The 27620-nt window shown below is 37.2% G+C and overlaps 2 protein-coding genes and 1 long non-coding RNA gene across 4 annotated transcripts; 1 reads left to right on the top strand and 2 right to left on the bottom strand.

The window, feature by feature from the left end:
• The first annotated feature begins 9650 nt into the window (after positions 1 to 9650).
• On the top strand, positions 9651 to 10130 carry LOC117628887 (receptor-like protein EIX2). Its single transcript, XM_034361437.1, has one exon. It carries the CDS (start codon positions 9651 to 9653, stop codon positions 10128 to 10130), a length of 480 nt encoding a protein of 159 aa, XP_034217328.1.
• An 800-nt stretch (positions 10131 to 10930) lies between these two features.
• LOC117628537 lies at positions 10931 to 12388 on the bottom strand. The gene is made up of 2 exons (XR_004585959.1): positions 12272 to 12388; positions 10931 to 11483 (listed from the first exon to the last, which is right to left on the bottom strand). It is a non-coding gene; the product is annotated as an uncharacterized LOC117628537 (long non-coding RNA).
• A 2691-nt stretch (positions 12389 to 15079) lies between these two features.
• On the bottom strand, positions 15080 to 20149 carry LOC117627376 (probable serine/threonine-protein kinase PBL19). 2 transcript variants are annotated; one of them, XM_034359447.1, is made up of 4 exons: positions 19159 to 20149; positions 17670 to 17930; positions 16754 to 16876; positions 15080 to 16015 (listed from the first exon to the last, which is right to left on the bottom strand). In XM_034359447.1, exons 1-4 carry the CDS (start codon positions 19513 to 19515, stop codon positions 15587 to 15589), a joined length of 1170 nt encoding a protein of 389 aa, XP_034215338.1. In that variant the 5' UTR covers positions 19516 to 20149; the 3' UTR covers positions 15080 to 15586. The 2 variants fall into 2 exon arrangements, with proteins under 2 accessions (XP_034215338.1, XP_034215337.1); XM_034359446.1 differs by having other exon boundaries at positions 16742 to 16876; positions 19159 to 20132.
• Positions 20150 to 27620: the final 7471 nt, after the last annotated feature.

A 27620-nucleotide genomic window follows, 5' to 3' on the forward strand; every position in this document is an offset into this window, starting at 1 on the left:
ACCTGGGAATTGGTGCAACTGCCAGAAGGGAATAAACCAGTTGGTTGCATAAAACACAAACCAAATGGTTTTATTGACAGGTACAAAGCCAGACTTGTGGCCCAAGATTTTACACAGACTTATGGTATTGATTATCAAGAGACATTTGCACAGGTGGCTTAGAGTTCTATTATCTTTAGCTAAAAACTTTAACTCGCCATTGCATCAATATGATGTAAAAAATGCCTTCTTACAAGGAGACTTACATGAGGAAGTTTACATGTCATTGCCGCCAGGTCATAATGCTCATAATGATGCAAGTGTTGTGAGTAAATCGAAGAAGACACTGTATTGAAGCAGTCTCCAAAAGCTTGGTTTGGGAGATTCCTTCCTGCCTTTGAAAAATATGGTTATGAGCAGAGCAATGTTGTTCATACTTTATTTCTTAAAAGGAAGAATGGTAAGTTAATAGCTCTTATTATTTATGTGGATGATATGATTGTGACTGGTGATTATCTTGATGAAATTGGCAAACTAAAAGGCTATTTAGCTTCTGAGTTCAATATGAAGGATCTCAGTGGATTAAAATATTTTTTGGGTATTGAGGTAACTCATTCTGAACAGGGAATTTTCTTGTCACAAAGAAAATATGTTCTTGATTTGCTAAAGGAAACAGATATGCTTGGGTGTGAATTGATTGTTACTCCTATAAAACAAAATCATGGTTTGGAAGAATGTCCACATCAAGTTCCAACTGATAAGGAACAATATCAAAGGTTGGTTGATAGTTTGATATATTTGTCTCACCCTAGATCTGATATTGCATATGCAGTAAGTGTGTAAGTAGGTTTATGCATAATCCAAGTGTACGACATATAGATGTAGTAGCCCGAATTTTCAGGTAGCATCAGGAAAAGTTCTGATGTTCTTAAAGCATGGGCCTGTAAAGGTTGTGGGGTATACAAACTCACATTAGGTAGGAAATAGGGATAAGAGGAGATCGACATCTGTTTATTTCACGTTTGCATGAGGTTACTTGGTTACTTGGAGGAGTAAAAATCATAAGGTTGTCTCTTTGTCGAGTGCAGAGGCCGAGTATCGAGCTATGGTGAAAGGTGTTTGTGAACTAATATGGTTGAAAAGGCTTATGGGGGAGTTGGGTTTTCCTACTAAGGATACTTTGAAGTTGTATTGTGATAATCAGTCAACAATTAAGATTGCTGAAAATCCAATTCAACATGATAGAACGAAACATGTAGAGATTCATCAGAACTTTATTTATGAGAAATTGGAAGAGAAGATTATTGAAGTTCCATATGTTAAGACTACTGAACAATTGGAGAATATGTTTACCAAGGCCGTATCAAATCAAGCCTTTACAGATTCACTTGTCAAGCTGAGCATAAGCAACATCTATGCACCATCTTGAGGGGGAGTTTTGGCATGAATCACAGAATCACAATAGGAATCATAGACAATTACCTTTATTATAATTGATTTGTAATTATAGGAATATCGGTTTAACTGGGTTGCATTTATTTCTTTTTTCCTTATTGTAATTACTTCCTAGATAGGCTTGTATTTGTATCACTATAAATACCTCCTTGTGAGAAGAATAGAAATATACTAAATTATTCATAACCCTAAATTCCATTTGAGTATTTGCAGACCCTTGATCTTTCCTTCAACCATGTTACATCAAAAAAATCGAGATTGGTTGTCTCATCTTTCTTCCTTGAGATACTTGAACATGATATCTCTAAATTTTTCCAAGCTTGTAAGTTGGCCACAAACTATAAGCACACACTCTTCACTAATAGAGCTTCAGTTATGAAAATGTGATCTTCCTGATGTTGACCTCAGATCATCAATGCCCTTTATTAATTCTTCTTCCACCTCTCTTCAGGTCCTTGAACTTTATGAGAATCTTCTTTTGAATACCTCAATATTTTATAGGATATCTAATCTCAGCAGCAACCTTGTCCATATTGGATTAGAAAGAAATCAGCTACAAGGTCCCATCCCAGATGTTTTCACAAACATGGTCTCTCTAACATCTCTTCAACTCTTTTATAACAACCTTGAAGGTGGGATACCAAAATCCCTTTGAAATCTATGCAGCTTAGGAACATTAGATTTAGCGTCAAACAAATTTTCTGAAAAGCTTCAAATGCCATAGAAAAATTTTCGTGTGCAAAGGATAGCCTCAAGCACTTGGACTTAAGCAGTAACCCATTTTGGGGGTCATTTCCTGATGATCTTACCACATTTCTATCCCTGAGAAGTATAAACATGGAGGGTTATATGAGTGGGTCTCTCCCAAGAACACTAGGATAAACTTCCCAGCTAACATTATTGAGCTTAGCTTCAAACTTTATTTATTTTAAATCATCCACTAAAGGGATCTCTACCACAGAGTGGAGGGCAACTTTCTAGCCTTGAAGTTTTGGAACTTTCTTGGAATTCCTTGAATGGTGTCTGTAAACACGAATTTCCTGCGACTAATAAGACAAGAACACGTGTACAAAATAATATTTGTATTTATGAAATTTAGGGTTACAATCTCTGTATTGAATCCTCTGATTCGATCTCCAAAGTGTTTAAAGAAAATTTGTGTTTGATACAAGGGTCGTAGAGACTTGATCTTGATCAAACGTGTAGCATGAAGCTTGTTTGGTGTTTGGGATTTTTCTATGGTGAAGGAACCGACACTTATTCATTGTGCTTGGTGGCTCTTCTAAAGTAGGGTGAAGAATGCAGAGAGTTTTCTGTTTCTTCTGAGTGCTAGGTTTTTTTTTTGACCCCTCTTTCGTCTTGAGGCCTCCTATTTATAAGCTGTTGTAGGATGCTTGACCTAAATAACTTTCCCTATTTAAAACCCTATTTTGTGGGATTTTGATTTGATTTAAATACATTCCCATAATCTGGCAATTTAACCAGATTATCTTCAATTGATTGACCTGATTAATATTTGATTTAAATCAAAGTCAATCACAGAATATTCTTTCCCTTAATTTTGTCTTCATCTTGAACCGTTTGATGCACTCCGTCGGATGTCGCCACGTGTCAATTTTTGACAACTAATTCGATTTTGATGAGTCATACGCCACATGTGCGAATTATGAGGCCCACAATTCAATCCACCGAACCCTAATTATTTTCTGGTCCAATGAAATTTATTTCACCAAAATTTCTTTGTTTACAAATTGCCCCCACTTCCAGATGCACTGTAGGTACGTGCTTGTCGCATGTAGGAGCTGCAGCTTGAAGTACTCCTTTTTTTTTTTCTTTTTTTTCTTTTTTGAGAATGATATAATTAAAATAATATCCAATAGTCACTTTGCTTCCAACGTTGGCTTTCTATTTCCAACGTGAGCTTCCTTTTTTCTCTTCTTTTTTTTTTTTTTGTAGTGATATTATTAACTTAATAATATCCAATAATCACTTTGCTTCCAACGTTGGCTTTCTATTTCCAACGTGAGCTTCCCCTTTTTTTTTTTTTGGGGTGATATTATTAACTTAATAATATCCAATTTTGAAGATTTTGTGCGACAAAATTCAATATTTTCCTAAACTAGGAATGAGAAACCCTAGCACCACCAAGAGCTTTAATGGCCTTTGGCTTTTTTTAAATTGCATACTCTCATGGATATTGAGATTGACCCAATAGAACAGAGAAGACTACTCTTGTCGGCAGGAAGGTTTACAGCTTTGAAGTTTGCATAATCTGAATTCTCAGCAACCAAAGTGGTGAGAGTTGGCTTCTTTTCCTTCAATTTGGTCTACCAAGAAACTTGTTGGTAAGACTGAATCCACTCTTTATTTCATCATTCCACGTCAATTTTTTTTATTTTTCTTCTTTCTTCTAGCCACAAGAACCTACCCTTGGCATGTTATTCTTTCTTTGTGCCGGCGTCATCTTCTTCTTCTTCATCTAATTTTTTTTTTTTTTGCATTCCCACCATGCAACATCAAACTCAATATTGGCATACTATTGTTGTGCTTGCGTCGTCCCTTTTTTTTATTTATTTAAATTTATTAATTTTGGGTGCACTCCCACCATGCAATATTAAATTCAATATTGGTATGCTGTTGCTGTGTTTGCGTCATCTTTTTTTTTTTTTTAGGTGCTTCAAAAGAAAGTGAAGAACGTAGACGTCCTATACCGCTTGGGTTTGATCCATCTCTCCGACTTGGTGATAACCCGCTCAAGCGCTTAGGCTTTACGTAAGTGGAGGATGAGTGAAGAACGTAGACGTCCTATACCGCTTGGGTTTGATCCATCTCTCCGACTTGGTGATAACCCGCTCAAGCGCTTAGACTTTACGTAAGTGGAGGATGAGTGAAGAACGTAGACGTCCTATACCGCTTGGGTTTGATCCATCTCTCCGACTTGGTGATAACCCGCTCAAGCGCTTAGGCTTTCCGTAAGTGGAGGATGAGTGAAGAACGTAGACATCATATACCGCTTGGGTTTGATCCATCTCTCCGACTTGGTGATAACCCGTTCAAGCGCTTAGGCTTTACGTAAGTGGAGGACGAGTGAAGAACGTAGACGTTCTATACCACTTGGGTTTGATCCATCTCTCCGACTTAGTGATTACCCGTTCAAGCGCTTAGGCATTACGTAAGTCGGAGACAAGTGAAGAACGTAGACGTCCTATACAGCTTGGGTTTGATCCATCTCTCTGACTTGGTGAAAACCCGCTTAAGCGCTTAGGCTTTACGTATTGAAGGACGCCCAACTTGATCGAGCACATATACTTTCCCAAAAAGACTTCCTTTTTTTTTCTTTTTTCTTTTTTTCTCTTTTTTTTCAAGATCCACCAAAGAAATTATCCATAGTGAAGCAGCTCGATGTTGAACGAAAGATGTTAATGTAGCCCTGACGGAGTGAATTGGAAGTCGAATAGTGCCAAACTAATGAGAAACTCCAAATTTATTTTATTATGTGACTGAACTCAAAGTGGTCTCATGAGCTACTTACGTACCCTTCTAGGAAAAAAAGAGATCAAGTCATGACGTAGTTCAATGTTTTTTTTTTTTTTCAGTTTGCAGTTTTGGCTCATGCAAGCGACTGAGCATTTGGTGCCTTGTGCATTTTTGGCTTTTGCAGGCGAAGGAGCGTTTTGGTGCCTTGTGCAGTTTAGGCTCATGCAGGCGAATGAGCACTTGGTGCATCGTGCAGTTTTGGCTCGTGCAGGCAAATAAGCATTTGGTGCGCAGTTTAGGCTCGTGCAGGCGAACGAAGGAGCATTTGGTGCTTTGTGCAGTTTAGGCTCGAGTAGGCAAACCAAGGAGCGTTTGGTGCCTTGTGCATTTTTGGCTCGTGCAGGCAAATGAGTAATTGGTGCCTTGTGCAGTTTAGGCTCTTGCATGCAAAGGAGCATTTTGGTGCCTTATGCAGTTTTGGCTCGTACTGGCGAAGGAGCGTTTGGTGCCTTGTGCAGTTTTGGCTCGTGCAGGCGAAGGAGCGTTTGGTGCCTTATGCATTTTTGGCTCGTGCAGGCAAAGGAGCAATTGGTGCCTTGCGCATTTTAGGCTCTTGCAGGCAAATGAGCATTTTGGTCGAATTTGTGTTAAGCAAAGTGAGAAGTATCCTCCTTATGTTTTTCACCTCGGGAGGTGCTCGACGCATTATTCTTGAAGAATCCCTTGGGGAAGAAGTCATGTAGCATGATGGGGCTAGGCGACCTTTGTTTCAAGAGTTCATCTTTTGGAACCATTTTGTTCATATTTGATAATTCATTTCCTCTATGCCTTTTATGTGATTGAGGAGAACTTCTTTTGCTTACAAATCTTTTTGATCGAGGAGTTCTTGGCAAAGGTGCACTCTTATGTAACTTCTTCCGAGTAGCCAATGCCCATCCTTCATTATCGTCATCGAATGAATCGACACTACTTTGACTTTTCACTCCAACACACTCATACGGATTGAGTTGATGGGTTTCAGAGAATGCCCCTAGTGATTGAAGTGAGGGCAAACGTGCAGAACCAGATAAGACAAACGAGATCGTAGCATGGTTAGACTCTACCACCTTGTCAAGATCCATTTCGATTCTTCCTTGTTGTGCCAACTTCATGATGAGATCTTTCAACACGAAGCACTTTTCCTTTGGGTGATTGATGACACGATGGTACATGCAGTATTTCGGGTAGTTAATATGATTCATCTCTTCAGGGCGTTTGCACTCAGGTAACTCAATCACCTTCTTCTCAAGTAAGTCTTCCAGCATGCCTTCTATGTCAGAGTCTGGAAAAGGATACTTCTTCTCCTTCATTTCTTTTAGGGTGTGTCGTCGTGGTTCTTGATCTTGAGTCGACTCGGCCTTCCTCGCATCTTTCTTGCCTCGAGTGGAAATCTTTATTGGAGTAGCACTGATCGTCATTGACTCCAAGATGCGTGTCCTCAAAGAGTCTGCCCCATTTCTCGACGACTTGTCATTTCGATGATCACTCACCATTTCCTTTCTTCCATCGTGATTAGCGATACTTAGCTCTATATCATGCGCACGAGTGGTCAATTCTTCAAAGGTACGGGGTTTGATCCCTTGAAGAATGTAGAGCAGCCCCCAATGCATACCTTGAATGCACATCTCTACAGCCGATAACTCTGACACTCGATCTTTGCAGTCGAGGCTTAATGAACGCCAACGATTGATGTAGTCAACAACAGGTTCGTCTTTTCGCTGCTTTGTGCTAGTGAGCTCTAGCATGCTAACTGAGCGACGAGTGCTTTAGAAGCGGTTGAGGAATTCTCTCTCCATTTGTTCCCAGCTGTCAATTGACTCAGGTTCCAAGTCAATGTACCAGTTGAATGCAGTGCCTCGGAGTGATCGGACAAATTGCTTCACGAGATAATCGTTGTTAGTGCCAGCGCTATTGCACATCTTGATGAAGTGGACAACATGTTGTTTAGGGTTACCTTTTCCATCAAACTGCATGAACTTTGGAGGTTGATAGCCCATTGGCATTCGAAGGTTGTCTAACCTTTTGGTGTAAGGCTTGGAATAGATAAATGTATCTTGAGAAGGCCCACCATATTGAGCCCTGATGGTGTTCGTGATCATGTCCTGAAGTTGTTGGATAGATAAAGAACCCACCGAGGCTGTGTTGCCTTTTCCGTGCGACTTATCACCCGACTCTGTTTCATGACCCAATCCTTTCTCGTTGGATTCAGCTTCATGATGTGATTCTTTCTTATGCACGTCTTGACTAGGTTCCTTATCTTGATGTGTCTCCCACTTGTTAATGAGAGAAGCAATCTGCACATCCTTCTCTTCAACCATCTTCGTCAATTTCGTGACCGCTTCGCTCATATGGGCCAGTTGTTCTTCAATAGACATTGCTCCCGTCACCATGACCTGCATAGCCATAGAATAAGACTCACCTACAGACGCCGAGGCAATCTTCTTCTGTTGGTCGTTAGGCCGGGATCCATGGTATGAACCTGTGCTCGAGTCAGCGTCTGAAACAGGCGAGAGTGAGTGTTCTCTTGAATTCGAACATGAAAAACTCTTTTCTTCGTTCGAAGAGTTTCTCTCATCCGCTCTGGCAATAGTCTTCTTTGCCAAATTGATGACCGGTTCACGCCTTCGGTTCACATCTTTCGCCTTGGCTTAAGTCGGTATGGAAGTGACATGTCGAGTTACGGATATCGCCTTGGTCTTGCTCCGGGTGACGACCCTAGCAGAATCTCCGTTTGAGAAGGAGGCGCTCACGCTTTTGCCTCTCGTCGTGGGAACGGATTGAATCTTCTTGGAAGCCATCGTTTTTCGTTGTGTTGATTGATTTTGGAACTGGAGAAAGAGATGAGAGGCAGAGATGGTCCCACTGGGCGTGCGAAATTTGTAAACACGAATTTCCTGCGACTAATAAGACAAGAACACGTGTACAAAATAATATTTGTATTTATGAAATTTAGGGTTACAATCTCTTATTGAATCCTCTGATTCGATCTCCAAAGTGTTTTAAAAAAATTTGTGTTTAATACAAGGGTCATAGAGACTTGATCTTGATCAAACGGGTAGCATGAAGCTTGTTTGGTGTTTGGGATTTTTCTATGGCGAAGGAACCGGCACTTATTTGTTGTGCTTGGTGGCTCTTCTAAAGTAGGGTGAAGAATGCAGAGAGTTTTCTGTTTCTTCTGAGTGCTAGGTTTTTTTTCTGACCCCTCTTTCGTCTTGAGGCCTCCTATTTATAAGCTATTGTAGAATGCTTGACCTAAATAACTTTCCCTATTTAAAACCCTGTTTTGTGGGATTTTGATTTGATTTAAATCAATTCCTATAATCTTGCAATTTAATCAGATTATCTTCAATTGATTGACCTGATTAATATTTGATTTAAATCAAAGTCAATCACAGAAGATTCTTTCCCTTAATTTTGTCTTCATCTTGAACCGTTTGATGCACTCCGTCAGATGTCGCCACGTGTCAATTTTTGACAACTAATTCGATTTTGATGAGTCATACGCCACATGTGCGAATTATGAGGCCCACAATTCAATCCACCGAACCCTAATTATTTTATGGTCCAATGAAATTTATTTCACCAAAATTTCTTTGTCTACAGTGTCATAACAGAAGCACATTTCTTGAATCTCTCTCGTTTACAATCTTTCGATATTTCTCATAATCCTTCTTTGTACTTCAACTTCAGCTCAGATTGGAACCCACTGTTTCAACTTGATACATAAATCATGACCTCTTGCCAGGTTGGCCCAACTTTTCCCAAATGGACTCATAGGCAGAGAAAACTTACCAATCTTGAGATGTCCAATGCTGGGACATCTGGCTTAATACCAAATATATTTTGGGACCTATCTTCCAGCTTAGTTGAGTTAAATCTCTCTATGAACCAAATCCATGGGAAGCTCCCAAATCTGTCATCAGAAAACAGCTCCAGTGCTATTATTGACTTGACTTCTAATCATTTGTCTGGTCCACTCCCATCATTCCCTCATAGCATTAACGTTACATTTCTTCCAAAAACATGTTTTCCGAGACCCTATCTTCCGTATGTGCAACACAGGCTCCGGATTTGCATGTTCTCAACCTTTCTGAAAACCTTCTATCAGGAAAACTTGTTGGAAGCACTTTCAAGGATTGTTGTCACTGAATTTGGCAGGGAACAATTTATCTGGGAAGTTTCCAAGGTCATTAGGCTATTTGATGAATATTATATCCTTACGTTTACATGATAACAGCTTTTCAGGAGAGTTTCCTTATCTGGAGAACTGTACAGAATTAGTGGGGATTGACCTTGGAGCCAAGAAGTTATCTGGAAAAATACTAGCGTGGATGGACCAAAGCCTAAGTTCAATGGAAGCATGCCCTTAACTCTATGCAGTCTATCCATCATTCATGTTTTGGACCTCTCCCAGAACAATATATCTGGAGCCTTGCCACATTGCCTCAACAATATAACAGCTTTGTCTTATGAGTTGTACAATTTCACAATCGCTGATATATTCGTACAACTGGTGTGGAAAGGAGTTGATATTGAGTTTGGGAGAAGTATTAAGCATTTGAGAAGCATTGATATTTCAAGCAATCACTTGGTCAGTGAGATTCCGGAAAATATTGCAAGTATGACAAAAGTTGAACTCTCACAACCTATCAAGAAACAATCTGTGGGGAGAGCTTACTGAAAATTTTGGTCAGTTGAAGATGTTAGAATCTCTTGACTTGTCAAGAAACCAGCTATCTGGTAGAATTCCATCAAGCTTTTCGAGCTTGAATTTTCTGAGTGTCTTGGACTTATCATACAATAACTTGTCAGGAAGAACTCCACTAAGCGCCCAACTTCAGAGTTTTAACTACTCTCAATATATGGGAAATCTTGGACTTTGTGGACCACCAGTGACACAGAAATGCCCTGGAGCTGAAACAACTCAAGATCCTGGAATCACCAGTGGCAATAAAAGTGATTGTAACACCGAAGGAGACAATGATGGCCTCATATACTTGGGATTTTATGCAAGTATAGTGCTGGGTTTCCTCATAGGATTTTGGGGTGTCTATGGGACTTTACTGCTTAAGAGTTCATGGAGATATGCCTACTTCCAAGTCCTGAATGATACAAAAGACTGGATTTATGTTACAACAGCACTGCACACGGAAAAATTGCAGTGGAGACTTCAAAGATAAATGCTAAAAGCTATGTATTGATCTGTTTCTGTTCCGTCAAATTTATAACGTATCTACTATCTACATATATGAGCAGCTTATCTATTTTTGCTTAAGAATGTTGCAACATAATGCACCTCCTTTGCACTTGCATAACAGTTCGAAAATTTTGTCTTTTGACTCTCCTGTCCAGCTACGATATTAGAAGTTGCCAGCTTTCGGGGGAATAAGCTTTCTCCAGAGCTTCAAGGATTAATGTGGGAGGTTTTTTGCTGTCTTTGATTTTTTCTTTTCTTTCAACAAGTATGACGCTTGTTTGTGGTAATAAATTATGTGCACTGGATGCCATTTTCCATGTATTGTTCCGAAAATATAATTTTCATATCCCCATAATATGTCATGCAACTCCTCTGATGAGAAGCTATATGCTGTAGTCATTGTTTTTCAAAATTTGTCCTGAAAAATTGTTGTCCAATGAAAACTGCGAAATCTGAAAATTTAGCCATTAATCTCAAGAACTTAGACTAATTTTGTTCAATGGGAATTCGGATAGAAGAACTAATAACAGGAAAGAAAATTGAAGTTTAACATTAATGCTGCACTGATGAAACCATGAAAGCATTTTTAAATCTAAGTGTTATTACTTAATTGAGGGTGGTTCCATGAACTTTTGGGTAATCAATGTAATTAAATTTCACTCCACAAGAATGATTCCCAGAAGAAAAGGGAAAGAAAGAAAGAGAAGAAAAAAAAAACACAAGCAATTTTCGCATGAATGCTACCACAGTGCGCAGCTACGTCTTCAAACGAATAAAAAGAAAAAAGGTAAAATGCTCAGTATGGATTACAGCAATTCCACAGATCAGTCTACTAAGTCTTCCTCTATTTCACTGCCTTCTTCCATTCTATTACAAGAAGAAAGAAAAGATTTCCTTGAATTCTTTTATAGCAAGTGAAAAAAATGTGACATTGACCAGCACTTGTTCCCGTGGAAAAAGAGGACCTTTGACTTATATGTGCTAACTAAGCAAGTGAAAATACTCTCAAGAACGTGGCTCAAATGATGCTTGGGGATCCAGTAATAAGAGCCATAAGTGGGCTAAGCCAGCTAACTTGGGTGGAACTATGGATGCTTCTGTACATGACATGTCATATAATAAGTGCTTATGCAACATGTAAAGTTGCCACTCAATATGTTGCTGGTGTAGCATGTCTCAGAATTATGAAGGTCAGTTTTGAGAGTATAAAAAGTTCATTACCCCTCCACTCACCAATGTTGATACATGAGTGCGGTCACCCGTTGGTCCTTCTCTAGCAAGCCCTGAATTGCTCATCCAATAGCACATTGGAGGATTTGAAATCTTGATATATCACCTGTCCATGTAACGCAAGGAAACAAGGTTCCACAAACATATAATCAAGAATCTGTCTTCTTACAAACAAATAATGATCATGTGAGGTCAGCAAGTGTATCATATCCATATGCATATAATTTCTGCGATATTTGGATATCAGAAGTAAAATAAGGATATGAGGATATTAGTTTTTTCAAGCCCACAAGTAGAGCTGAACCAAGCCTGTGACTTCTTTAACTGTAACCACACCACTAAAGCAACACTCTAGTCTTCTGCACATTTTCTAGTTGTGGGAATTTTTTGTTTCTCCTGAAATGACTCAAATGTAGCAGCAAAGGTTGTTTGCTTTAATCTAACAGACATGGTCTTTGCTCTGTAATCTAATTTTTACAGCCGTCAGACGAAAAATCTTCATCTGTACCTAACTTATGGCAGTTACATCACATGAGTAAAACATACCCTTAAAGTTCCAAAAACAGAGATTGCAGTTTGAAAGTAGGAAACAAGAAAAAGATACATAACACAACATCAAATATCAGCAGTCCCAGTTCAAATCGTCGGTCAATTTAAAAAGACGACCTAACTAAAATTCTCACACCTTAGTAAATAAATACCAATATCTTCTGAAATGACAGAAATACCTTAATCGATTATGTTATTAGTTTCCATTGGTTAAATTAACAAAGCCAAAACTAGCAAGCCGGCATAGAGGAGCCATATCTTCAAATGATGTGGAAGTAAGTTAAAAACAAACTGACTAACAATAGTATGGTCAAATCAGATAAAATGGATAGAAACTATATGCACCTGGACTTCCAGTCCCCGGTGTAGATAAGCCAAACCTTGAGCAGAACCAAGCATAACCTGTAGTCTTGTCATCCAAGGCATTGCGGGCAAATCCCTGTTGAAAGGATGATCTTCTAAGCTTCTATTAGGCATATATTCATATACCAGTAGCCGCTGTATCCCTCTTTCTCCATCTACAGATCAATATCCTAAAAGTTTTACTAGGTTTGGGTGATTTAAGACGCCAATAAATTGAACTTCTGCAAGCCATTATTTATGACCTTGTTTGAGAAAAGCTAATAACCAAAAGCTTGGCAACCAAAAGAATCAGAACAACATGTAAGAGGCATATAATGTTGTAAAATGTGTGTATAAAAAGGTCTCTGATTAACCTTAAACATCATTAAAATATTTGCCAATCTCAGAAGGTAATGACAAATATACTACTAGATGCAGCAAAATCTATGCGTCAACCATATAACTGGTTAAAAGAGTAATAAGATGTAACTTTTAGACAGACCGATATCTTGAGTGGAAAAGAAAACACGGGAATTTTTTTCCCTGCATTGCCAGAACCATGTTTCAATGACTTCAATTCATGCTTCGCATGAAATTCTGAAAAAATCATCATCAACAACAAGAAGCATGATATTTCTCCAATTCACTAGATTCCAGATCTATCATGAATGTAAAAGGTGGCCATTAAACAACCTGACCACACACATATGCAGATATTATCAGCTAAGAATATTACAAATTTTCCGACAAAGTGATGCCAAAATCCTGTGAGATACTTTAGAGAAAATCAGCAATGATACATATAGACAGCCAGGTTATGTGAAACTAAAACAGATATCATGTCCTTTCATGAATTTGGACTAATATTCATTTCGTAACTAAGTGGAAACTGTATTTACAGATTAAAAAATTCAACGTTTGTTGAGAACCAAAGAGTTATGTCCAAGAGGAACACCCAAAAGAGAAGTGGGTGTTCCTCTTGGACACAAGCTCCCCCTACACAGAAACAAAAAGAACCCATTTCACCAAAACAAATTCCAAGTCCAAAGATCCACATAAACCAAAAATTAAACACTACCCAACATGGAAAATAGGTACCTTTAGCACTAGGAACATCTATAACTCGAATTACAATTACTTAAACTGATCACAATTACAGAATAAACAAGACAATAAAAAACGTGCTAGCTCTCCTAAAAAACCATGTACTTATAATCGTTTTGTGGTTCGAAAACTATGTACTTACATCTGAGATCAATTAAAAGAATGAATTGAATAAACTAGACAGTAACAAATGTGGTCTCCGATAAATCAGAAGGCTCGGCACTTCCTCGAGCTGGTCAGAAACGTGCCCTGGTTAGGCGGCAAAGGCAAGTTCTTGATGTCGATATTGATAGCCTTGGTGGAGCTTTCGAACCCTAGTCTCCAACTTCTCTTCATCATCCCAATCTTGCGGATGATGACGAGGATCAGATTGCTCAGGCGCCTTAGGGTTTTGTTGACAAGAAGATGGAGGCGGTGCGCTTGGCATCAAGCGGAGGGTCTCCAAATCCTTGCCTTTGCCGTGAAATGGTTTCTTGGGCTTCTCCAGAATTGCCAAGTCGCGCTCATCAAGTTTGATGTCGTCGCACAACTAGGAGGGATCGCAAGTCATGATTTCAAGGATGAAGACAGCTTCAAGGTCGTCCAGCGGAGGGCAAGGGAGTCCACCAAAGTCGTCATCTTCAAGTTTGATGTCGTCGAATAAGTTGGAGGGATCGCAAGTCATGGTTTCAAGGATGAAGACAGCTTCAAGGTCGTCCAGCGGAGGGCAAGCGAGTCCACCAAAGTCGTCATCGTCAACAGGAGGCTCTCGCTCGCAATCGCTCTTCCTTCAAAGCCGTCATCTTGTCTGAAAGAGAAAAGTAGGGTCTTGACTCGATCGTTTGAAAGAGAAAAGATTACAGCGAATTTTGGAAACCCTAAATCACAGTAGCTAGTGTTTACAAAAGGCTCCGGGCTACATATGTATATATATATAGCTTTCTGGAGTCCTAATCTCATTGGGAAAAATAATATTTTATTCAAATTAATTCCATTGCACTTTCTAAACCCTAACTTGCAAATGGCCCACTCGTCTGATGAGAAGATATATGGCAGATGTTGAAATATAATCCTGCAGCTGATTACTTAGAGCAGAAGCTATTATCTATTTTTCTTCTGTTTTGGTCAGTTTATTTAAGTGATGTAATGAGAGCCATTAGATCATAGTTTAGGTGGATTCTCTAGCTTAGATTTGCTATGACATGTGTCAACATCTAATAGGATGACAGCTGTAAATTCTGTTAGAAGAGAATCACAATTCTCTCCTAGCAGTCACACTATGTAAGCTGCAGTTTCTGCTAAAAATCAATAGAACAGTACATTTCTATTTCTTCTTCATTCTCTCTAGCTAAAAATGCACTACAAGATCACCTCTTCCTAAATCTGAAAATACTGAGATAAACTCAGAATGATAACAGCATAGTCCTTGTTTTTCAAAATTTGCCCTGACACATTGTTCTCTAATGAAAACTGTAAAATCTGAAAACTTAGCTACTACTTTCAAGAACTTAGATTAATTTTGTTTGGATGGTAATTCATTGTTCTCTAATGAAAACTGTAAAATCTGAAAACTTAGCTACTACTTTCAAGAACTTAGATTAATTTTGTTTGGATGGTAATTCGGATAGAAAAATTAAACAGGCGAGAAATTGGAGTATAACGCTGCACTGATGAAATCATGAAAGCATATTTCAAATAAAGTGTTGTTACTTAATTGAGGGAGGTTCCATGAACTTTTGGCTAATCAATATAATTAAATTTCACTCCAAAAGAATGATTCCCAGAAGAAAAGGGAAAGAAAGGGACAAAAAATAACAAGCAATTTTCACATGAATGCTACCACAGTGCGCAGCTATGTCTTCAAACTAATAAAAAGATAAAAGGTAAAAGGCTCAGTATGGAGATTTACAGCGGTTCCACAGATCAGTCTACTGGGTCTCCCTTATTTCACTGCCGCCTTCTTCCATTCTAGAATTTTACAATAAGAAAATAAAAGATTCCTTGATTTCTTGTGCTTTAGGACCTCAGAAATTTACATACTTCATGGATTTCAAAGCTACCGATGAATCGAGGCTCGCGCCTGAAAGTCCCCGAAAAAAGATTTAAAGGGTTAACTGCAACCCTGCTATACTTGCTTAATAATATCCAACCATTTAAACCTGCTCAAAAAATTTAAAGAGAATTTGGTCACACAACAGAAAGTGGTATCTATAATAATGCTCTCTTATATCAAGTCTACTTGGGTTTCCGCTTAGCCAATTTAGACCCAGATGCCTCAAAACTTCTATTTTCAGAACTGGTTCCCGCTTCTGAATCTTGTAGAGCTTGCTTCAAGACCTCTACCGCCTGACTCATTGTTGGTCGGTCTTTTGCATTCTTGTTCAGACAACTATCTGCCAACTTGGCAAGTTTTCGAGCAGCAGTAAGAGAATACTGACCTCTCAGCAATGGATCTATTATCATGCTGAACCTTTTACCGTCAGCCGGGAACTGTTTAACCCAATAAAGAAGTTTCTGTTCCGCTGGCGGGCGGTTCTTGTCCAAGACACGCCTGCCTGTGAGGATCTCATAAAGCACCACACCGAAACTCCATAAATCACTATGCGTTGAAAGATGGCCTGTTTCAATATATTCTGGGGCAGCATATCCATAAGTCCCTACCACCTGATAACAAAACCAAAGACAATATGCATAAGAGATATTGTATGACACCAACAGACAATTATAATTTTCATAATTAATCCTACGTTTCTTTCCAAGAATGATGCACTTCAAAGAAGGTGGCCAACCATTAAACGGGGACATCAAGGCCATGTTTCGAAGGTAGGGCTGGACATGACAAATTCAATTCAAATGGACAACTAGTCTTCCCTAATGTTTAGTGAACAATGATGGGACTGCACTATTAGATTGGACAAAGTCCTACAGGGTGGGTCCCCATGAGACTCGCGGGGACTTGGTCCCAGTCCTGTCTACTACGGTGCTCCAAATGAGGCACAAGTACATTTCATCAGTAGTTCAGGGCCAATTCAATGAAGTCATTGAAGTCAACATAAAGAACTTGTGGCATGTGTAAGGGGAAGAAAAAAAATAAGGAACTTGTAGAAAAATGTGACATTGACCAGCACTTGTTCCCGTGGGAAAAGAAGACCTTTGACATAAATGTGCTAACTAAGCAAGTACTCTCAAGAATGCGGCTCAGATGATGCTTGGGGATCCAGTAATAAGAACCATAAGTGGGCTAAGCCAGCTAACTTGGGTGGAACTATGGATGCTTCTGTACATGACATGTAATACTAAAGTTACATAATAAGCGCTTATGCTACATGTAAAGTTGCCACTCCCTCAGAATTATGAGGGTCAGTTTTGGGAGTATAAAAAGTCTATTACCCCTCCACTCACCGACGTTGATACATGAGTGCGGTCACCCGTTGGTCCTTCTCTAGCAAGCCCGAAGTCTGAGAGCTTTGCCCTGAATTGCTCATCCAATAGCACATTGGAGGATTTGAAATCTCGATATATCACCTGTCCATGTAACGCAAGAAAACAAGGTTCAACAAACATATAATCAAGAATCTGTCTTCTTACAAACAAAAAATGATCATGTGAGGTCAGCAAGTGTGTCATATCCATATGCATATAATTTCTGCAATATTTGGATATCAGAAGTAAAATAAGGATATGAGGACATTAGTTTTTTCAAGCCCACAAGTAGAGCTGAACCAAGCCTGTGACTTCTTTAACTGTAACCCCACCATTAAAGCAACACATTCTAGTATTCTGCACATTTTCTAGTTGTGGGAATTTTTTGTTTCTCCTGAAATGACTCAAATGTAGCAACAAAGGTTCTTTGCTTTAATCTAACAGAAATGGTCCTTGCTCTGTAATCTAATTTTTATAGCCGTCAGATGAAAAAACTTCATCTGTACCTAACTTATGGCAGTTACATTACATGAGTAGAACATATTCTTTAAGTTCCAAAAGCAGAGATTGCAGTTTGAAAGTAGGAGACAAGAAAAAGATATATACCACAACATGAAATATCAGCAGTCGCAGTTCAAATCCTCAGTCAATTTAAAAGGACGACCTAACTAAAATTCTCACACATTCGTAAATAAATACCAATATCTTCTGAAATCACAGAAATACCTTAATCCATTATTGTATTAGTTTCCATTGGTTAAATTAACAAAGCCAAAACTAGCAAGCCGGCATAGAGGAGCCATATCTTCAAATGATGTGGAAGTTTTAAGTTAAAAACTAACTGACTAACAATAGTATGGTCAAATCAGATAAAATGGATAGAAACTATATGCACCTGGACTTCCAGTCCCTGGTGTAGATAAGCCAATCCTTCAGCAGAACCAAGCATAACCTGTAGTCTTGTCATCCAAGGCATTGTGGGCAAAGCCCTGTTGAAAAGATGATCTTCTAAGCTTCTATTAGGCATATATTCATATACCAGTAGCCGTTGTATACCTCTTTCTCCATCTACAGAACAATATCCTAAAAGTTTTACTAGATTTGGATGATTTACGACACCAAGAAATTGAACTTCCGCAAGCCATTCTTTATGACCCTGTTTGAGAAAAGCTAAAAACCATAAGCTTCACAACCAAAAGAATCAGAACAACATGTAAGAGGCATATAATGTTGTAAAATGTGTGTATAAAAGGGTCTCTGATTAATCTTAAATTTCATTAAAATATTTGCCAATCTCAGAAGGTAATGACAAATATACCACTAGATTCTGCAAAATCTGTGCGTCCACCATATATATAACTGGTTAAAAGAGTAATAAGATGTAACTTTTAGACAGACCGATATCTTTTAGTTGCTAAACCATTACCTTCAATGAAAAACTGTTCCAATTCTTGTTCTTGAGTTAGCAAATCAAGGAATTAAACATCAATTCCGTTAGCATTTCAAGCATTTATCTGTCATTCATTTAACAAATGCCATTCAAGCACCACATGGAAATGAATATCAATCAATTCCATTTGCCTGATTTTAAGCAAGCACTTTTCTTCCTCTTCTTGCTAACTTTTGTCACCAACTTACTGCATCCTTGCTCATTGGTACATGACAATATCCTCTCAATATTCCTACACTTCCAGCATCAGATGGATTCCAAAGTCCAAATTTGTCATATCCCTATGTTGGGGTTTCAGCGATGTCTAGATCACACAACTTCCTTGACTTTATCAAAAGAAGGCACTCAGTTTTCTTTCACCCTCAATAGCTTAATCACTATCTCGGATTTAGTCTACATCATGCCCCCACTTGCTTATAATTTATTCTGCTTCTTTGTGACTTTTACTTCATTCCTAGATTCAGATAGATTTCAAAAGCATAGTTTAGCCCCCTCGCTTTCTCGATTCCAAGTGCCATATAATTGCTCCCCATCCCCATCCCCGCCACGCCTACCATGTATAATCTTATTTAAACAAATATGCAGTAACATAAGATATGATTTATTTCTAATAAGTTCAAATCTAAGTTCAACTAGCAACCTAGTTAACAAACATATTAAATCCCTGAGCGAATAAAAAAATTCTATTAAACAATCACATACGCACTAATCAATTATAATTAAATGATATTTAATTAGAATAAATAGAAAAGTACACAGTCCTCTACTGGAAGTAAATTCAACATTCAAAACACACACCATTGGAATTCACCGTCCAAATACAATATGTCATTCAATGCCACCAAGTAGATGTGGAAAAGAAAAACAGAGAAACAGGCAGAAAAATTGGAATGGAAAAACATAAACAGAGAAAATTAATGAAGATATATCGAACCTGTAAGCTACGCGGGTTTAACCTTTTAATGGCAACTACAATCGGACTTCCTTGACCATGTTCAGGGCTAATTGTTCCTTTATATACACTCCCGAAACCTCCTTCCCCAAGCTTTAGCAACCTGTTGAAACAATTTGTTGCTTCCCTCAGCTCTTGATAAGAGAAAACTCTCAAATTGTGCTCCTTTTCTTTGTACAATTCTGGTATGCTCCTTGGTGATGGTAAGGAACTTGAAGATTTTGTTGCACGATCTAAAACCAGATCGCTTGATTTGCTTTGGTTTCTCAATTCTGGAGCGGATTGTGCTCCTTGCTTCTTGCTCTTGGATTTGTCCTTGAATGGAAAAAAGCACTTCATTTCTTAATTAAGCTCTAAAACAATAAATAAAAGTCTCAAGACCTCAGATGGTATATATATATATGTAGTTGTAAAAATGCTAACTTGAATTCATTGGGTGAAAAACAGAGATGAGAAAACTAAAAGAAATGGCTGAAATTAGATGGGAAGGGATGAATAGAATTTGAAAAGAAAACCCAGAAAGAAAATAAGGGAGGCTAGTGGAAATTGTGGTCAACTAACCGACCCCAGAAAGCTAAGAAAGGTCAACCAAACAGAGGGCAAATGAAGACGCAATTAGAAATTGAAGGAAGTGAAGCAAATTATATAGGAGATTAAGCAAAGAAAGAAAACCCCAGCTGGTAATTGGAGACAGAGAGGCTGAAAAAAGACAAAGCCAGATCGATTTTGAAGTGAAAGGAAGAGACATAAATTGAACGAGAAAGTTCTGAGAATGGCCTTAAAGATAAAAGAAATGGGAAAATCTCAAAACAAAGAAGCAAAACCTCGTTTTGGAGATGCACAGAGAGAGAGAGAAGAGTGTCGTGTATGAAACGAAAAACATGAACAGGCAGAAAGGGACAGGACTAAACACAGGCAGATTATTCTACCTACGCAAAAATGAAAGACCAAGAAAACGTTTCAAACCTTTTGAGCCTTTCCTATCTCTTCGTTCCCATTTCGTGTCTAAAAGTCAGAGACTCATAGCGCGTTGGGTTTGGTTTCGTTTTTGTCTCTCCACAACAGAGAGAGCCTTGACTTCAGATTTTTCCTTAGTTTTGTTGGTTTTATTCAATCAGACCAAAACCCAATAGAGCATATCAGAAGAGACAGTGAAGAGACATTCTACACACAAAAAAAGGCCAAAAACAATGGAAATGGAGACAGGACAGGGCAGGATGCTGTTGGGCTTAAATATTTATTTATTGTGAAGTAAAAAGTGGGTTGTCTTGTATTAATAATTTCTTGTTCAGTTCGTATTAAAAAATATATGTATATATATACAGTGGCTGGACCATTAAAGCACAAGGAAGTGGAGTTGAATCTTCTCTCGCCGGAAAAATCATGATAAGTGCTTTAAATTGCTCTCAACTGATATACAGATTACTTTATTTTTATTTTCAAAGTAAATAAGAAAGTACCCCCCATTTGAATTCAAATAAAAATACTAAAAAATCAAATTTCTACCAAATTAAAATATAAAAAATCGATTTTTGTGCAAAATAAGATTTATATTAAAAATAGTGCCTCATTAAGTCAATATATACTTCATACTAAAATTTCATATTATTTGATATGTAAAGAATATAAATCGACAAAAATTATCTTAAAAAAATAATTATTTTAAAAAATTATTTTTCATATTTAATCAATATTGCACATTCGTTAAAAAAATTCTGAGTCTGTCAGTGTGTGTATATATATCATATATATTTCTTGTTTAGTTTTCTTGTGCTTTGCTTTCTGAGCAAGGCAAATATGAAATGAACCAGAGTAATGGTGGAGGAGATGAGGTCTGCCAACGCTTCGTCAGCGCTGACTACGGGGCCGTTCACATTTAAGATAAGAGTGTACGGATGTTGACTGACGCATGCATCAAGTCATTGTAGTCGTGTGCATGAGGACTAGTCAAATGAAATGGAGGCTTCTTCTAGTTACGCGAAATTTCATTTTACTACTCGGAAATTTTTTACTTAAATTTTACGTAAGTATTAATTTTACTATCACTTTCATATCTCGGTTAGTACGTATCTATTATTAATATCATGAAAAAATGGTAAGTTTAGCTTAACTATTGACCCATTATTAAGGTAAACGAATACAATTATGGATGCATGAAAGATGTATGACCCAACTAATGAACTTTATTAGATAGTAAATGATGAACTTCAGTAAATTTTAAGGTAGTAATGTGAAAACTACTTACTCAATAATTTTTTTAATAATGGTAATTTAATCCAAGCTTTGGAATACAAGTTGAATGCATGGTTTTGGTTCATGGTCAAGAATTGACCAGTAACCCTAAAAAAATTTGAAACCCAATTACTTCATCAATGGACCAAGAAAACTGAAATTAGAACAAGTTTTTGGAAGCTCATAAAATTCTACTTCAGGAAAAATTTAATGAATTTGTTTTTACATCAGCGATGGGTGAAAATGATGTTCTCTTGACCGTAATTACAAGTAACTTGACCATAGGTATCCCTAGAAGGGCATAAAACTCTTTCTTTGACCAGGTCTTTACTTTGGATCATTTAGAGGATCATGATGTGACGAGGTTTTGGTCAAGTGTCCAAGTCCTCATGTGTCTTGAAAACCCTTTTTTTTAAAGAACAAAAAAAAATTATTAGTTAAAATAAGAGATCAAATGGCCTTCCAATTAGCACTCGGGAACGCATACATCTTCCTTTTGATATAAACGATATTAGAGGAGGGACTTAGAACATCTTTTTTTAGTTCATGTAGTATATCAAACGAGCCCTAAATATGTTTTTGTTTTTGTTACAATTCTTTGCCGTGCATAAAAAGTAATGAACGCTATTAAGAGATTTTTGCATGGAGTTTTATAATAATGAGAACACTGTAAGTGAAATGTTAGGTTAGTACTCACGTGATGTTACTCACGTGATGTTCCTAATGATTTCATATTATAACATATATATTTATATGTTAATATTAAATTGATTGGCGGACCCACATATACTCAGGTGAAATGTTATATTTATATGTTATTGGGAAAAAGCTTTGAAGTCGCCGAGTTTGCCACTCAGCTCTGCCTTGGGGTGCCCACCACCTGTTCAAAGAAATGCCTCAGCAACCTGGCGACGTGTTCTTTTCTGTGTTGCGCTGTGCGCAATGCGTGTTTTCTTCTTTTAATCCTGGCCAAACGAAAAGGAAGAGTAAAGCTATTTGAACACACTACATTAGCTGATTATTTTAATAAAATTAGTTGACGTGAAATTATTAATTTTATTTATTATTTTGAAATTGATTCTTTGGTCTGCCAAGATAAGTTTTTCTTTGATATTGCTTTGCTCGTTCAAGTCCACAACACAAGAAGCCGTCGATATCAAAAAGGTGGAACAATCAAAGTTGCAAAGCTAGAATTAAATGACGCAATCGAAAAGGTAGAGGAAAATCCAAACCTATGACTAATCCTTATGGGAAGAACATCGATATTTTTAGGAAAAATACAACTTTAATTATCTTTTTAGACAAATTTTAGAGATGAATTAGAAATACAACTTCAACTATGCTCTCTATCCACCTTCTAAAATAAGAAGACTTTTAGGAGCTCCTAAATCCGAGGAGAGAGAAAGGACTCTTAGTGACTCTTTATAATTTAATCTTGCTTTATTTTAAGAGTATTTTAAACCTTTAATTAATGATTTTTTTTATATATATAATAGAGATGGACTAATTAAAAAATAGTAACATTTATGACTTTTTAAACTAGAGAGTATGATTAGAGTTAAAATTTTATAGCGAGCTCCTAAAATAGCTTCTATATCTTTTTAGCTAAATTTTAACTAAAAAATAGAGAATATAATTGTAAATGCCCTAAAAGAAGAGGATTTGTCTAATGACATATTCATTAAAGTAAGTCCCCAAACGAACTAATCCAAACATGCTCCTACCTTAGTTTCTTTCCAAGGGTAATCCAAATCAGAGCTACAAAAATATCGGCGAAACATTCCAAAGAAAAACAAATCATCAGCACTCGAAAAATAAGTTGCCCCTTACATGAGGTCAGGGTCGTCCCCATTCGTCTAATTATGCTTTAATTCTATGCTCATGGCATTTTAGATAATTATTATCTCACTTATCCAATTGGCACTGCCCAAGAGGTTTTCTAGATCAAGACAACACAATTATGCAGAGGAAGTTTTGCAGCCTGCTGTGATGGGTAACCTTTTGCAGTCAAACAACAATGAAGAACCTTATCATGCACAGTTCCCTATCCACAAGCTTCTAGTGTAATTAAATTAATTATAAAGATCAGTTGGCACCTGAAAAATGGCTCCTTTACGGAAACATCATTTTTATCACCTTGGTATGGTGTCAGTTAGGGGTGGCATTTTACACTGAAAAATCACAAAAATTAACCAACAATTTATCGCAATGGAATCGCAATTGAGGAAAACCAAATCGTATTTGCGGTATGAAGAACCGAACTGTATTTGAGGTTGCGATTACGGTATTTGATTTTCAAAACTTGCGGTTACTGCAAACCGCGACTATATTTTTTTAAAAACAAATTGCATTTTGTAGATAGCATTAGTGCTCAAAAAACACAACAGGATCCTTCAAATTCACTCACCACCAACAACACTTGAGTTTGTAACTTTAGTTTGTAACATTGGCGCATTTCATTTTCTTTTTAGTTTGCAACTTTAATTAACTTTGAATTAGATTTTTCCTTTGAGTTGTAACATTAATTCATTTTGCATTGCATTTTCCTTTTGGTTTGTAACTTTAAATGATTTGGAATTGGAATGCTTGAGAAGTTGAGGTTTTGAATGCTTGAGAAGTTAACTTTAATTGGAATGCTTGGAATTGTAACTTTAATTTTCTTTAAGCTGTGAATACTTGAAAAGTTGAGGAGGTTGTGAATTTATATATGCTTGAGAAGTTGAGGTTGTGAATTTATTTATTTAGGTTGTGAATTTATATTTTTGGGTTAAAGTATGCTTGAACTCAAAAGGCTTCAAAAGAAGCATCAAAATTAGGCCTAAAATGTGGAAGATTGAATTTTTATGACACAAAAAGAACTTGTAGTTTTAAACTGCTAATTCACGGTAACCTTATCGCTCAATAAACCTCAAAAAGCGGTCGGTTTGCAGTTTCAAAAATCACCATACTGCAAATAGTCAGTCGGTTTGGGGTTTAGGCAAAAATTCGCGGTTACCGAACCGCAACCACCCCTAATGTCAGTTGTAACATTAAAAATGTTAACTTACTGTTTTAAAAAGGAAGAACATAAAATTGGGTAAAGCAAATCCAATATTTTTGCACCTCATTGCTTCAAAGGTTGAGAAATCTTTGAGATCAATGTTAAAAGAAGCAATTTGGTGGTCAATCCCCAAAAAACCCAAGAAAGCCATTTGACCTTTCTATAGCTTATGCCATCTAAATTTCTAAAATTTCTGTAGTTGCCGCATAAAGTGGTAAGCTAACGTGGTCAATTAAGTGTGTTCAAATAGCATTACTGAAAGAGAAAACTTGAAGCCTTATTTCCACATAACGGAAGAGCGTGTTCTTTGAGTCCAAGTTGGAAATACCAAGGGATGCCTTCCGTTGCGTTGAAGTCTTAATTCTTGACGAAGCTTTGCATGCTATTGAGTCTTGTGGCAGATCCATCCCTCTCCTCCAAGTTTGAATGTTTTTTTTTTTTTTTCCTTATGGTTTTTTTTTAATCTTATTTTTTTTATATATTTTATAATATGTATTTTATTGTTTCTGTTTTCCAGAGATTTTTTTTTTTTTGTTTTTTTGATTTAGTTATCTTTGTATATGATTTGTTTGTTTAATTGAGGAGAAAAAGGTTGTGCGGGGCATGACTCAAGGTATGATGAATTATAATTTGTTTGTGTAATTGATAACTTGATTTGCATTTTGATTAGATTAATTGATATTGATTTTTCGTGAGATTTATTGATGATTTGATATGAATTTTTGTAGACTAATTGTGTAATTGACATGAAATTTGTTCATTAATTGATATACTATATAAACTATAGTCAATTAGTGATAGACCAAAGACTCTTATTTGTTTAAAGGGTTAATTACTGTAGACGTCCCTAAACTTGACCCCCATTTGCAATTGGGTCCGTGAACTAATTTTTGAGGCAATGACATCCTTTAACTGGACAAATAGTTGAATTGGGTCCTACCGTCCAACTATGTCAATTTGTTCGTCAAAAAAAGGGGTAAAAGCGTCATTTCGAGTCTGAAGAAAAAAAATGAAAAAAGTGAAGGAAAAAAAAAACATCTAGGTGATCAAAAGGAGGTATGAAGCTCCTTCCCTCCTCTTGAGCCCGCTTCTTAGCATAAGTTTGAGCCTCATCATATGAATCCCCTATAAGAACAACCGTGGCGCCCAATCTCTAAACAGATTTCCACTGCAAACAAGCAATAGAGAATTCCACAACATTCAATAAGCCAAACCCACAAATTATAATTGTGAAATTAAGCTCCAAAATGAAATAATAATAATAATAATAATAATAATAATAATAATAATAATAAAATAATAAAAAATAAGTGTACCTTAATTTCTGGTGTGGTTACAGGCATTGCAATCACAGCACTGCAATTCAACTTCTTAGCAGCCAAGGCAACTCCTTGGGCATGGTTTCCAGCTGAGGAGCAAATAACCCCTCGATCCAGTTGCTCCCTTGGAAGCTTTGCCATCATGTTGTAAGCTCCCCGAAGCTTGAACGAGAAGACTTACAAATTCAACAAAAAAGTTTCTCTCAAAAATCCCCAATTTTTCCAATCCAAATTATTCAATTGAACACTTGGAACAACACTTACAGGCTACAAGTCCTCTCTTTTCATCCAAACTCTCACTCTCAATCGCTCCGACAGCTTCGTGGCCAATTCTAACGACGATTCGATGGCCACGTCATACACCTTCGACGACAGTATGTTCGTCAAGTACTCCATGACGTCGACAATGTTCCTGTTGTCATTTTCGTCTGTGGCAGTACGTCGGGTACGGCTTCGAGGAAGCCGTGCGGGTACTAGAGCGAATCGGCCGAGACCCGGTTAAGAGGCTGAGACAGCGTCGGTTGATATCGAACGGGGTGGATTGAATGATCATCACCACTGGTTTCAGAGGTGGGTATGGGAAAGGGGAGGTTGGGGAAGATGAGATGGGGGTGCCTTTTTCTGGGTTTGGTGCGACTGTTCTTGTTCTAGGTTTTATTTTTATTTTTTTGAATTTTTTGTTATTTTGTCCTTTAAGATATATTTGTTCTTGTTATTATTTTTTGTATTTTAAATTTACCTTTTCTCCAGCACAGTAAATAATTATGGAAGGAGCAGTTCATCTATGCTAACTGAAAGGACGCTTTTACCCCTAGTTTTGACAGATAAATTGACAGAATTAGACGGCATGACCCAATTGGAACTATTTATCGAGTTAACGGATGTAATTGCCCAAAAAAAAAGTTCACGGACCCAATTGCAAATGGGGGCCAAGTTGAGGGACGTCTACAGTAATTAACGCTTATTTAAATTATACAATTATAGAACGGCAAAGTGTCTAAATCCTCCTTCGAATAATTCGGATAGTTCAAATCCTCCTTCAAATAATCCGGGTATTTCTTTTGAGCTTTTAGCCTTCTAAATATTGTCACTTTCCTGAAAAATTCCTAGATCCACTACTCACTATAATTTAAGTCCATGACATGTTAATTACGTCGTTAATTCATATTATATATATAACACTTGAATTAGTACAGTGAGAATCACACTTTTGAATTCCTTCGCATTACAACATTGATTCCAATCGTTATGGGTTAGAGACGAGAAAGTTATAAAATAACTTTTTTATTTTTTTTGTAATGATGAAGTCAAGTAAAACTTTTTAAATTGTCAAAAGATAAGCATTATAAATATGCATTGCTCACCCATCCACTTTGTATTTCAATCTTCCTACTGGACCTCTTAAAGTGAGACAAGAGATTGGCTCTAAACAAAAATAGTGGGAAGAAAAAGAGGAATATGACTACTAATAAAGTAATATAAAGAGTGTATGAATTCAACCCACAGTTTGCTTACTATACACAATTTGAAATTAGGTGAAGTTTTGGTGAGCAGGTAGGGTGCTGTAAGCAAATTACAGGGTACATATACAATTTTCCATTGGTTAAATGTTTTGGAGGATATATCCAGGTAGCATGTTATAACTTCAGATTATATACAAGTAATATTTGAAGATGAGAAAATCGAATACAAGACCTCGGGAGAGCATCGGTGCTTGACGTATGAATTTTCCTGAACCAGAAACTTGAATGCAGACTACAATTAGTTACTCCATTGATTAAGGACTAAGAAGAATAATTATATTTCGGTCTAATTCGTGGGTTTACAACAGATAATTTATAATATCACTGATC

The sequence above is a fragment of the Prunus dulcis genome, chromosome 5 (assembly GCF_902201215.1).
Source record: "Prunus dulcis chromosome 5, ALMONDv2, whole genome shotgun sequence".
NCBI classification, from domain to species: Eukaryota; Viridiplantae; Streptophyta; class Magnoliopsida; order Rosales; family Rosaceae; genus Prunus; species Prunus dulcis.